This window comes from Pongo abelii, chromosome 18, assembly GCF_028885655.2.
Source record: "Pongo abelii isolate AG06213 chromosome 18, NHGRI_mPonAbe1-v2.0_pri, whole genome shotgun sequence".
NCBI lineage: Eukaryota > Metazoa > Chordata > Mammalia > Primates > Hominidae > Pongo > Pongo abelii.
In genome coordinates, this window is record NC_072003.2 from 3091764 (window position 1) to 3105709 (window position 13946).

General features: G+C 53.1%; 1 protein-coding gene across 12 annotated transcripts in view; it reads left to right on the forward strand.

The window, feature by feature from the left end:
* Positions 1-13946, forward strand: part of FLYWCH1 (FLYWCH-type zinc finger 1) — a 39058-nt gene that overhangs the window by 22008 nt on the left and 3104 nt on the right. For 8 of the 12 annotated variants that reach the window (XM_024233721.3, XM_024233726.3, XM_063717526.1 and 5 more), the window contains 5 exons: positions 110-562; positions 697-960; positions 4104-4367; positions 5165-5437; positions 6970-7030. In XM_024233721.3, the coding sequence (XP_024089489.2) occupies positions 110-562; positions 697-960; positions 4104-4367; positions 5165-5437; positions 6970-7030 (1315 nt within the window). The remainder of the gene's footprint in view (positions 1-109; positions 563-696; positions 961-4103; positions 4368-5164; positions 5438-6969; positions 7031-13946) is intronic. The other 4 variants (XM_054534638.2, XM_063717527.1, XM_063717528.1 and 1 more) reach the window with 1 other exon arrangement.

The following is a 13946-nucleotide window of genomic DNA, read 5'->3' on the forward strand; positions in this document are numbered from 1 at the left end:
TCAGCCTTAAAGGAGAAAGGCTCATGTCAGCCCCCAGAGTCTGCAGGGGCTGTCCCTCCTGGGCTCCTCTCCACCCCTGGTGATGTGACCACTTGGGTCCCTCCTCTAGGACAGGCCCGGCCCCTCGAGTTCCTGAGGACGTGCTACGGGGGCAGCTTCCTGGTACACGAGTCGTTCCTCTACAAGCGGGAGAAGGCTGTCGGGGACAAGGTGTATTGGACCTGCCGGGACCACGCACTGCACAGCTGCCGGAGCCGGGCCATCACCCAGGGACAGCGGGTGACCGTGATGCGTGGGCACTGCCACCAGCCCGATATGGAGGGCTTGGAAGCCCGGCGGCAGCAGGAGAAGGCCGTGGAGACGCTGCAGGCTGGGCAGGACGGCCCTGGGAGCCAAGTGGACACGCTGCTCCGAGGTGTAAATAGTCTGCTCTACCGCAGGGGTCCGGGTCCCCTGACTCTCACCCGGCCTCGGCCCAGAAAGCGAGCAAAGGTCGAAGACCAGGAGCTGCCAACCCGGCCTGAGGCCCCAGACGAGGACCAGGACATGAACGCAGACCCTGGTGAGCCGCCTTCCTTTGGGGCTCACCGCCCCTGCCTTGACTCTTGCCTCCAGAGGTCCAGGGAGGGAAGGGGGTGCAATCAGGCCTGCCCCAGCCCCTGCCCCCTCCCTTGACTGCCTCTTGAACCTCCCCAGGAGGCCCCGAGTTCCTGAAGACGCCCCTGGGGGGCAGCTTCCTGGTGTACGAGTCCTTCCTCTACCGGCGGGAGAAGGCGGCCGGGGAGAAGGTGTATTGGACCTGCCGGGACCAGGCCCGCATGGGATGCCGCAGCCGTGCCATCACCCAGGGCCGGCGAGTGACTGTGATGCGTGGTCACTGCCACCCGCCCGACCTGGGGGGCCTGGAGGCCCTGAGGCAGCGGGAGAAACGCCCCAACACGGTGCAGTGGGGGAGCCCAGGTACCTGGGGTTGGGTGGGGAGCTGGGTGCCAGGAAGCAGGCAGGAGCCCCACACTGCCTTTCCCTCTCCACCGTGCGGGTCCCACTGGCAAACGTCCTCTTCCCCTCTGTGAACATCCTAGAAGGAGCTATGGCCCTGGCCTCCTACTCCTTGGCCCCCTCGATGCCGCTTTCAATGGGTCTCACCTTCCTGCTTGGCCCAGCCTCACCCTTCCAGCCTGACCTGCCCCACAGTAGCAGCAGCAGGGATAGACCTCCCTGCCCTCCTCTTCCTCCGTTTGTCTTAAGAGTTCACAGTAGTAATACGGGGTGTTGACTGCACATGGCCAGTCTCGTTGCTGTGGTGTGAGTCTGTCTTAAGGTCTGAGTGGTTAAGGATTGAGGAGGTGATATTTACATGCAGCCGGTTTCTCCTCGGCCAGCGGTTCCATAGACACCCATAATGTCCTGAAACGCTGGCCCGAGGAGGGTCACGGCTGTCTCCATCTTTATCCACACGGTCGCCCCCCCGCAGCGCCTGGTGTTTTGACTTCACAACCACAGTTGCGTAAATGTCCCCATCCCGTCTGGCTCAGGAGCCTTTTCATCGTGGCCTCCTCCACTCACCTGCTTGTCCTTCACGGCCCCGCGGCGCTGGCCTCGTTCCAGTGGCTCTTCTCCATCCTGCAGCTTTTGGGTCATGTGAGTTGCCTCATGGCCCTGAAGTTCTCTCAGACTTAAGAGCTGTGATTCTCTTTTTGTTCCATCTCCAGAGAGAAGTGCTGCAAGGTACGCAGCTGTCCCCGCCTCGTCCTCACCCCTGCTCCTGACCCCACAAATAACTGAGCAATTGTTTCTTAGGGTCTTGGCTGCCCTGTTTCCTAAAATGTGCCTCCACTACTATTAATCGGTTTTTCCATTTCCTTGTCGGCCACTCAGGGCACTTCTTGCACAGGCTTCTTTTTTTTTTTTTTTTGGAGACGGAGTCTCGCTCTTTCACCCAGGCTGGAGTGCAGTGGTGTGATCTCGGCTCACTGCAACCTCTGCCTCCCGGGTTCAAGCAATTCTCCTGCCTCAGCCTCCTGAGTAGCTGGGATTACAGACACCCGCCACCTCGCCCGGTTATTTTTGTATTTTTAGTAGAGACAGGGTTTCACCATGTTGGCCAGGCTGGTCTCAAACTCCCAACCTCAAGTGATCTGCCTGCCTCGGCCTCCCAAAGTGCTGGGATTACAGGCGTGAGCCACCGTACCCGACCATGTTTGGTTTTACTTTAGCCTAGAAACCTGCTTGCGGCGACTTAGGGGGTGCTCTGTGGTCCCATCTTCCTAACACAGCTCTGTCTTCTCTGTGGGACGGCAGCTGCTGCGTTTGTTTGCCTGGTTTTGTGTGTCCAGGTCGACCCCACCTGGATCCGATCATCCACAACCGCAAGTTGCTGGAGCCGCCCAGTGCAGCCTGGCCTAGGGGCAGAGGCTGGGCCCAGCTGTCCCTCGGGGTTCACTGTGCCGACTCCCTGCTTCTGGGCCTGCCTTTCTCTTTCTTGGTTTTCTTCATGGTTTTGTGGTTGGAGAAGTCCTGCCTCGGGTCGTTTCCTGAGCCATTCCGGGAGGTAGCACGTTGAGGCCTTTCTTGTCTGAAATGTCTGTTGCCTCTCTCTGCCGGAGGGGCAGCTAGGCAGCCTGGCCTCCGTGGCGTCACAGGTGCAGAGCCTGCCCTTGAACGTCACTGCAGCTTTTGCGTGACTAATCCTGTGTGTGCCGTCAGCTTTGCTTGAGGTTGTGGGGTCTTTGCTCCCTCCCAGCTGCACCTGACTGTGCTGGGGGCACTAGGGGCCTTTTTAGGCTTCGGGCTTGTGTCCTTCATCGTGGGGTCATCCTCTCATGCTCTTCGTTAACTTCCCCCTCATCGTCCCTTTCTGTCGCTCCTGTTAATCAGATGTTGATCCTCCCAGATGAGGGGTCTTTTTTTTTTTTTTTTTTGAGACAGTTTCACTCTTGTCGCCCAGGCTGGAGTGTAGGGGCGTGGTCTTGGCTCACTGCAACCTCTGTCTCCCGAGTTCAAGTGATTCTCCTGCCTCAGCCTTCTGAGTAGCTGGGATTACAGGTGCGAGCCACCACGCCCAGCTACTTTTTTGTATTTTTTTTTTTTAGTAGGGATGGGGTTTCACCATGTTGGTCGGGCTGGTCTTGAACTCCTGACCTTGTGATCCGCCCGCCTCGGCCTCCCAAAGTGCTGGGATTACAGGCGTGAGCCACCGTGCACAGCCCCTTGCTGGATGTTTTCATCCGTGTGGAAGGGGACGAAGCGTGCCCCCTCCCGTGGCCTGGGGTCCCCACCTTCCTCCTGACCTGTTCTGTCTCGCGGTCCCCAGGCTCCTGTGCTGCTGTACCCTGCAGGGTCCTTCTGCCTCCCGAGCCTCCCCGCTCCACATGGCCCCTGCCCAGCCCTCTCCATCCCTCTTGAAGGTAGTTCCACAGCCAGACACCCTCCCGCCCCCGACCGGCCTGTCCTCTGGGGCTTGCTACCCATCTCCATCCCCTGCTTCCACTGCCACCTGATGTGTCCACGATGCCCCAGGCCGCCTCCCCACTTCTGTGGCCCCTGAGCCTGCACAGAGGAAAGGGCATCCTCTGGGCGAGGCACAGCCACCCGCCAGGGTCCTCCCTCTCACCACATCCAGGACAGTGGACGCTGCTCCCTGCCTCTTCCTCACAGTCCTGGGGTCACATCTCCACCCGCGCGGCTCTCAGGGGCCACCCCTCTCAGCCCCATCCAGCTCCTGAGCAGCTTTGTCCCCCGAGGGCCCTGGGTCATTCCTCTGACCAGCCAGGCACGGCGCACCCTGCATGTGAGCCTGGGCGGGTGCTGGGGACAGACGAGTGACACAGCAGACACTGCCTCCCTGAAGGCATCGCAAGGTGGGACGCTTGGCCTCCACCTGCAGGGGCCTCACCTGACCAGTCCCTAGCCTCAGGAGGGGGACCCCAGCAGCTGGAGCCCCAGAGGAGTTGGGAGGATGGTGGCATCTGTGTCCTGGGCTCCGGGGCCACCTCACTGTGAGGAGGGGGTGTGGGCGTTGGGGGAGGTCTCATCTCGGGGCCATGCTGATCTTGGCTCTGAGAGCTGGTGTCCGCTGCTCCTCCCCTCCCATTTCTCAACAGTAGGCCCCGAGTTCCTGAAGACGCCCCTGGGGGGCAGCTTCCTGGTGTACGAGTCCTTTCTCTACCGGCGGGAGAAGGCAGCCGGGGAGAAGGTGTACTGGACCTGCCGGGACCAGGCCCGCATGGGCTGCCGCAGCCGCGCCATCACCCAGGGCCGGCGGGTCATGGTCATGCGCAGGCACTGCCACCCTCCGGACCTGGGCGGCCTGGAGGCCCTGCGGCAGCGGGAGCACTTCCCCAACCTGGCGCAGTGGGACAGCCCAGGTGCGTGTAGAGGGCGCTGGACCAGGTCTCCCTGGTCTCCCAGGATCTGTGCCCCACACGCTGGCTGGAGGCTTCCCGTGGGATGTTGTGTGTTGTGCATGGTGGTCTGACAGCCTGGGCCATAAACTCCCCAAGGGCAGGAGGCTCCATCTGCAGGCTCCGAGCTCCTGCAGCTGGTCCTCTGGGCAGTGGGGACTGGCTGTCGGGTAGAAACCCACTCAGCTCTCTAGAGGAAGAGGGCGGCGGCCAGGGGCGGCACTGGCAGCCACAGAGAGTGCTTGGCATCTGCTGACGGGCCGTACGGTGGATCCCGGACACTCTTGGTCTACCCCCACGCCACCCACACTGCTTCTAGTCTCATGGGGTTCTCTCTGGCCACCCCAACATCATGTGACCTTTTAGTTCAGCTTGTTAAAAGTCAGATTCCAAATGGCTGAGGGGTAGGTGGACAGGGAGCCAGGAGGCCCTGGTGCCCAGCCCAGTAACAGCTCGGCCCCTGCCCTGGGGGTTGCGCCTGCAAGCATGCGGTCTGAGGGGTCGGGAGAGTCCTTCAGGAGCATTCAGGTTCCAGTGCTTGCCAGGCCACCTGCCCAGGCATCCCCAGAGCCCCTGGAAAGGGCCAGCCAGCGTGGGAGTTGGGGCTGCAGGGCCCAGAGGGGAGGAGGGCAGGGAACACCATGCGGACTGCTAGGGGATTGCAGATTCCTGGTGGGGCCTGGCTGGGGGGACAAATCAGACCCCCAACCCTGACACCCAGGCCCCTGTGGCCCCACTCACAGTGTCACTTTCCCTTTCAGATCCTCTCCGGCCTCTGGAGTTCCTGAGGACTTCCCTGGGGGGCAGGTTCCTGGTGCACGAGTCCTTCCTCTACAGGAAGGAGAAGGCGGCTGGGGAGAAGGTGTACTGGATGTGCCGGGACCAGGCTCGGCTGGGCTGCCGCAGCCGCGCCATCACCCAGGGCCACCGCATCATGGTCATGCGCAGCCACTGCCACCAGCCTGACCTGGCGGGCTTGGAGGCCTTGAGGCAACGGGAGCGGCTCCCCACCACGGCCCAGCAGGAGGACCCAGGTACAGACAGGGTGTGGGGCAGAGGCAAGGGTGTGGGCATCCTCATCTCTTCCAGCTCAGAACTGATGCCCCAGGCCAGGCACCCACTGAGGAGACTGTGCTTTTGTGCACACACAAATTATTCACATAAACAGAATGTAAAACCAGTCTTTGTTTTTTGTTTTTTGTTTTTTTTTTGAGATGGAGTCTGGCTCTGTCACCCAGGCTGGAGTGCAGTGGCATGATCTCGGCTCACTGCAAGCTCCGCCTCCCGGGTTCACACCATTCTCCTGCCTCAGCCTCCCGAGTAGCTGGGACTACAGGTGCCCACCACCATGCCCTACTAATTTTTTGTATTTTTAGTGGAGACAGGTTTCACCGTGTTAGCCAGGATGGTCTTGATCTTCTGACCTCGTGATCCGCCCCTCTTGGCCTCCCAAAGTGCTGGGATTACAGGTGTGAGTCACTGCGCCCGACCTTTTTTTTTTTCCCTTGAGTCAGAGTTTTGCTCTTGTTGCCCAGGCTGGAGTGCAATGGAGCCATCTCGGCTCGTTGCAACCTCTGCCTCCCGGGTTCAAGTGATTCTCCTGCCTCAGCCTCCCAAGTAACTGGGATTACAGGCGTGCACCACCACACCCAGCCAAAACCAATCTTTAGAAAGCATTGTGTGTCTCACTGTCATTCATGTGAATATTAAGGGCCGTGTCCTGTATAACAGTAACAAATCCAAGTTGGCCAGGCACAGTGGCTCACGCCTGTAATCCCAGCACTTTGGGAAGCTGAGGCAGGCGGATCACCTGAGGTCAGGAGTTCAAGACCATCCTGATCAACATGGAGAAACCCCATCTCTACTAAAAATACAAAATTAGCCGGGCATGGTGGTGCATGCCTGTAATCCCAGCTGCTTGGGAGGCAGGAGAATCACTTGAACCTGGGAGGTGGAGGTTGCGGTGAGCCAAGATCGCGCCACTGCCCTCCAGCCTGGGCAACAAGAGTGAAACTCCATCTCAAAAAAAAAAAAGAAGAAAAGAAAACAGCCTGGCCAACCAACATGGTGAAACCTTGTCTCTAAAAAAAAGTGTATAAATCAGCTGGGCGTAGTGGTGCACGCTTGTGGTCTGAGCTCCTCAGAAAAGGGGAGGATCACTCGAGCCCGGGAGGTTGAGGCTGCAGTGAGCCATGCACTGCAGTCCAGCCTGGGTGACAGAACAAGACCCGGTCTTTACAAAAAATTTTTTTGACAAAAGGATTTCTTTGAGAAAGTCACTATTTGGCTTACACAGAAAGTTGTGCTGGAGGCCTGGCCTCTCATCTTTGATGTCTAGTTGACCCCCAGTATTTTCCATGACAGCAGCTGAAGATCAACTCTTAGGAGCTCAAGTAGCTCCTGTTACCTGGGAAGGTAATTGATGCGTTGAATTCCCAGCGTTGCTTCACCCGGTTCTCTTTCTCCTCACAGCCTTGAGGGCATCGTTAACAAGGTGTGTCCTTGGTTCTGTCACCTTCAACAAGAGAAGAGTTATTAATTCATGTTTTCAATTTTTTTTCCTCAGAAAAGATTCAAGTTCAGCTGTGCTTCAAGACGTGTTCTCCTGAAAGCCAGCCGATTTATGGGTAATTGTATTAGTTATCTAATGGTGCGTGACCAATTACAACAAAACGTAGTGGGCTTTAAACAACAAATATTTGCTGTCTCGGCTTTTGTGGGTCAACATTATGGGAGTGGTTGGGCTGGGTTGCTCTGACTCCTGAGGTTGAAGAGAATTTGTCAGCCAGGGCGGCAGTCATCTGAAGGCCCAAGTGAGGCTGGAGGCCCTGCTCCTCACCATAGGGACCCCTCCTTGGGCCCACTTGAGCATCCTTCACATGACAGCCATGGGACAGAGAGAGAACAGGAGGGAAGCTGCCAGCAGCAGAATTCAGGTTTTTCTCAACCACAGTCAGGCCATAAAGCAAGAGTCCATTATTTTATTTTTTGAGATGGAGTCTCTCTGTTGCCCAGGCTGGAGTACAGTGGCATGATTGCAGCTCACTGCAAACTCTACTCTTCCGGGTTCAAGCAATTCTCCTGCCTCAGCCCCCTGAGTAGCTGGGATTACAGGCATGTACCACCACGCCCAGCTGATTTTGGTATTTGTAGTAGAGATAGGGTTTTATCATGGTGCCCAGGCTGAGTCTCAAACTCCTGACCTCAAATGATCTGCCTGTCTCGGGTCTCCCAAGCCCTGGGATTACAGGCAAGAGCCACTGCACCCAGCCTTGTTATTGGTTTGTAATTACATCCCACTATGGTCAAAGAACATACTTTGTATGATTTCAGTCCTTTCAGGGCTGGATGCAGTGGCTCCTACCTGTAATTCCAGCACTTTGGGAGGCCAAGGCAGGCAGATCATTTGAGGTCGGGAGTTGGAGACCAGCCTGGCCAACATGGTGAAACCCCGTCTCTACTAAAAATACAAAAATTAGCCAGGCGTGGTGGTACATGCATGTAATCCCAGCTATTTGGGAGGCAGAGGTTGCAGTGAGCCAAGATTGTGCCACTGCACTCCAGCCTGGGTGACAAACAAAAACCAAATCAAAAACAGAGAAATTTGGGAAACTCAGAAACATGTAGAAATTAAACAACACACTTATAAGAAACCAGTGAGTCAGACTGGGCACGGTGGCTCACGCCTGTAATCTCAACACTCAGGGAGGCAGAGGCAGGAGGATTACTTGAGCCCAGGAGTTTGAAACCAGTTGGGGCAACAGAGCATGACCCTGTGTGTAATTTAAAACAAACAATGAGCCAAAGAAGATAATTATAAAATACTTTGAAATAAAACTTATGGGATGCACTGAAAGCCGTGCTTAGAGGGAAATGTATAGCTAAAAACACTTCTATTAAAAAGGAAGAAGCCTGGGCAACATGGTGAGACCTCATCTGTACCAAAAACTCAGCCAGACATGGTAGCATGTGCTGGTAGTATCGCTTGAACCTGGGAGATCGAGGCTGCAGTGAAGCGTAATTGTACCACTGCACTCCAGCCTGGGAGACAGAGCAATATCCCGTCTCTAAGTGAATAAACAGGGCCAAGCACGGTGGCTCACACCTGTAATCCTAGCATTTTGGGTGGCTAGGGTAGGAGGATCGCTTGAGCCCAGGAATTCCATACTAGCATGGGCAAGACCCCATCTCCACAAAAAATACAAAAATTAAAAAAAAAAAGAACTAAAAGGCCGGGCATGGTGGCTTACACCTGTAATCCCAGCACATTGGGAGGCCGAGGGAGGTGGATCACGAGACCAGGAGTATGCGATCAGGAGTTCGAGACCAGCCTGACCAACATGGTGAAACCCCATCTCTACTAAAAATACAAAAATTAGCCAGGCGTGGTGGTGGGTGCCTGTAGCAGGAGAATTGCTTGAACCCGGGAGGCTGGAGGATGCAGTGAGTGGAGGATGCCGCCACTGCACTCCAGCCTCGGCAGCAGAGCAAGACTCATCTCGAAAAAAAAAAAAACTAAAGCAGAAGGAAGGACATAAATAATAAAAAAAACCAAAAGTTGGTTCTGTATAAGGATCAATAAAATTGACAAATATTTAGCTCTACCTAAAGATCAAAAAAATTGAAAAGCAAGAATACTGAAAATACTAAAATCAGGAATAAAGATGAGACCTAACTATGGACCTCATCCTGACAGAGTCTCGTTCTGACACCCGGGCTGGAGTGCAGTGGCGCCATCTCAGCTCACTGCAACCTCACCCTCCTGAGTAGCTGGGACTACACTCACGCACCACCACGCCTGGCTAATTTTTCTATTTTTAGTAGAAACGGGGTTTTGCCATGTTGTCCAGGCTCGTCTCCAACTCCTGGGCTCAATGAATCCACCTGCCTTGGCCTCCCAAAGTGCTGGAATTACAAGCATGAGCCACAATGCCTGGCCCCAGCTCATTCTCTAAGACCAGTATCACCCTGATACCAAAACCAAGCAAAGGAATCACAAAGAGAAAACTACAGACCAGTATTTCTTAGGAACACAGAATACCAGCAAACAGAATCCAGCAACATAAAAAAGGATTATATACCATGACCAAGTAAGATTTATCCCAGGAATGCATTAACATGCAAAACCAGTTAATGTAACACAGCATCTGTACAGATCAGCCTTAACATGGCAGGCCTAAGACTGCTGCCCTAAGAACAGCCTGTGTGCAAGGTTCACCCTTGGCTGGCATCTGGGAACTTTTTTTTTTTTTTTTTTTTGAGATGGAGTCTCACTCTGTTGCCCAGGCTGGAGTGCAGTGGTGTGATCTTGGCTCACTGCAAGATCACAGTGAGTGATCAGCCTCCCAAGTAGGTGGGATTACAAGTGGCGCACCACCACGCCCAGCTAATTTTTGTATTTTTAGTGGAGACAGGGTTTTGCCATGTTGGCCAGGCTGGACACCAACTCCTGACCTCAAGTGATCCGCCCACCTCGGACTCCTAAAGTGCTGGGATTACAGGCGTGAGCCACCACGCCCAGCTGGCATCTGGGAACTTGACCGGTAAAGAGCTCCTATGTGGATACAATACTATCCCCAAATAACAATTGCTCACTCTTTTCTGTACAAATCATGTGATATTTGCTGAACACTTGCTTTTCTTCTGAGCCTGGCATTTCGGTGACCATATTCAGTCACGCAGGCACAACGTACCTACATGACCAGCCCCCAGTAAAAACCCTGGACTCCTAGAATCAGGCAGCCTTCCCTGGTAGAGAACACTTTGCATATGTCACAGCTCGAGGCTGGACGATTCAGCACATTCTGTGGGAGGCGGGAGGCGACTCGGGCGGAGGGGACCCCAGGGGAGGGGACTCTGGGGGCTTGTACCTGGTTTCCTCTGGCCCTCACCCCAAACGCATTTTCCCGTTGCTAATTCTGCATCACATCTTTTCACCGTAGTAAATCTCAGCCGCTAGTATGATGGCAGCCTGAGTCCTGTGAGTCCTTCAAGTACAGTCACCAAGCCTAGTGTGTGATGGGGATGCCTGCACACCAGATCAGTAGAGAAAAGGACAACAGCCATGTGATCACTTAATAGACACAAAACATTTGACAACGTCCAACACCCTTTTCATGATAAAAACATTCAACAAACTAGGAATAAAAGGAGCTTCTTCAACCTGATCAAGAGCATCTGTAAAAACCCCCACAAGCAGGCCGGGCGCGGGGGTTCACGCCTGTAATCCCAGCACTTTGGGAGGTGGGTGGATCACCTGAGGTCAGGTGTTCGAGACCAGCCTGGCCAACATAGTGAAACTCTGTCTGTACTCAAAATACAAAAAATTAGCCAGGCATGGTGGTGAGCACCTGTAATCCCAGCTACTTGGAAGGCTGAGGCAGGAGAATCACTTGAACCCGGGAGGTGGAGGTTGCAGTGAGCCAAGATCATGACATTGCACTCCAGCCTGGGCAACATAGTGAGATCCCATCTCTACAAAAAATTTAAAAATTAGCTGTGTGTGGTGGTACATGCCCAGGTACTTGGGAGGCTGAGATGGAAGGGTCACCTGAGCCTGGGAGGTTGAGGCTGCAGTGAACTGTGATCATTCATCTCCACTCCAGCCTGGGGGACGGAGAGAGAACCTGTCTCAGAAATAAAAGTAGAGCACGACAGCTCCCGCCTGTCATCCCAGCACTTTGGGAGGCTGAGGCGTGCGGATCACCTGAGGTCAGGAATTCGAGACCAGCCTGGGGAACATGGAGAAACCCCATCTCTACTAAAAATACAATAGCCAGGCGTGGTAGTGCGCACCTGTAATCCCAGCTACTCGGGAGGCTGAGGCAGGAGAATCACTTGAAACTGGGAGGTGGAGGTTGTGGTGAGCTGAGATTGTGCCATTGCACTCCATCCAGCCTGGGTGACAAGAGCGAAACTCCGTCTCAAAAAAAAAAAATCACATACAATTATATATAGTACATAATATTTGATAATGATAATAAATGTTACTAGATTATTTACTATACTTTTTATCATTACTTTAGAATATACTCCTACTTATTTAAAAAGTCAACTGTAGGCCAGCCACAGCATTGGCTTACACCTATAATCCCAGTACTGTGGGAGGCTGAGGCAGGCAGATCACCTGAGGTCAGGAGTTCCAGACCAGCTTGGGAAACATGGTGAAACCCCGTCTCTACTAAAAATACAAAAATTAGCTAGGCATGGTGGCGCCAGCCTGTAATCCCAGCTACTTGGGAGGCTGAGGCATGAGAATCGCTTAACCTGGGAGGTGGAGGTTGCAGTGAGCTGAGATGGTGCCACTGCACTCCAGCCTGGGCAACAGAGTGAGACTGTCTCAAAAAAAAAAAAAAAAAGGTTAACTGTAAAACGGCCTCAGGCAGGTCCTTCAGGACTTTTTGGAGGTATCCAAAAGAAGCATCCAAAAGAACTCACTGTCATCGTAGGAGATGACAGCTCTAAGTGTATTATTGCCCCTGAAGACCTTCAGTGGGACAAGATGTGGAGGTGGAAGATGGTGACATGGATGACGATGACCCTGACCCTTTGCAGGCCTAGGCTAGTGTGTGTCTTAGTTTTTAAGCAAAAAATTCAAATCCTTGGCCAGGCACGGTGGCTCACACCTGTAATCCCAGCACTTTGGGAGGCTGAGGTGGGTGGATCACTTGAGGTCAGGAGTTCAAAACCAGCCTGGCCAACATGAAGAAACTCCATCTCTACTACTAAAAATACAAAAATTAGCCAGGCACAGTGGCTCACACCTGTAATCTCAGCACTTTTGGAGGCCGAGGCAGGCGGATCATGAGGTCAGGAGATGGAGACCATCCTGGCCAGCATGGTGAAATCCTATCTCTACTAAAAATACAAAAATCAGCTGGGCACGGTGGTGCGTGCCTGTAATCCCAGCTACTCAGGAGGCTGGGGTAGGAGAATCGCTTTAACCAGGGAGTTGGAGGTTGCAGTGAGCTGACATTCATGCCACTGCAGTCCAGCCTGGTGGCAGAGCGAGACTCCGTCTCAAAAAAAAAAAAAAAAAAAAAAAAAAAAAAGCCAGGCATGGTGGCACACACCTATAATCCCAGCTACTTGGGAAGCTGAGGCTGCAGTGCACTGAGATCGTGCCACTGCACTCCAGCCTGGGAGACTCCATCTCAAAAAAAAAAAAAAAAAAAAAAAAAAAAATACTGCCTCAAAAAATTAAACTCCAACTTAAAAATTTAAAAATCCTTAAAAATAAAAGCTTATAGAGGCTGGGTGCGGTGGCTCATGCCTGTAATCCCAGCACTTTGGGAGGCCAAGGTGGGCAGATCACGAGATCAGGAGATCAAGACCATCCTGGCTAACATGGTGAAATCCCATCTCTACTAAAAATACAAAAAATTAGCCGGGTGTGGTGGCGGGCGCCTGTAGTCCCAGTTACTCGGGAGGCTGAGTCAGGAGAATGGCGTGAACCTGGGAGGCAGAGCTTGCAGTGAGCCGAGATGGCACCACTGCAACTCCAGCCTGAGCGACTGAGCAAGACTCCATGTCAAAAAAATAAATAAATAACAGCTTGTAGAATGAGGTTCTAAAGAAAATATTTTTGCACAGCTGTACAATGTATTTGTGTTTTAAACCAAGTGTTATTAAAAAAAGAAGCAAAAAGTTTAAACATCAAGTTACAGTAAGCTTAGGTTAATTTATTACTGAAGAAAGTTTTTAAAAATGAGTGTAGCCTGAGTGTTGAGTGTTGTGCATTAAGTCTGCAGTGTATACAGTAATGCTTTAGGCCTCCACGTTCACTCACTCACCCACAGCAACTTCCCGCCCTGCAAGCTCCATTCATAATTCATGCCCTGTATAGGTGGACTGTACCTTTTTTTTTTTTTTTTTTTTTTTTGAGACGGAGTCTCGCTCTGTCCCCCAGGCTGGACTGCAGTGGCGAGATCTCGGCTCACTGCAACCTCCGCCTCCCATGTTCAAGCGATCCTCCTGCCTCAGCCCCCCTAGTAGCTGGGATTACAGGCACGCACAACCATGCCCAGCTAATTTTTGTATTTTTAGTAGAGATGGGATTTCACCATGTTGGCCAGGCTGGTCTCGAATTCTTGACCTCAGGTGATCCACCTGCCTTGGCCTCCGAAAGTGCTGGGATTATAGGAGTGAGCCACTGTGCCTGGCCCAGAATTCTTAACAACAATGAAGAGACAACCCAATTAACAAATGGCCAAAGGACCTGAATATACAGTTTCCCACAGAACATTTGATTTCTGCAATGAATTCAAAGATATACAAATGGCCAATAGAGATAGATTCTCAACATCATCAGTCTCAGGGAAATGCAAAACAAGACCACTGTGACATACCACTTCACACCCACTGGGATGGCTATTTAAAAAGACAGCTAACAAGTGTTGGTGAGGACATGGAGAAACTGGAACCCCCATACTCTCCTGGTGATGATGCAAAATGGTGCAGCCACTTTGGAAAACACTCTGGGAGTTCTTAATGTTCAACAGAGTTACCCTATGACCCAGCAATTCCACTCCTAGGTATGTACCC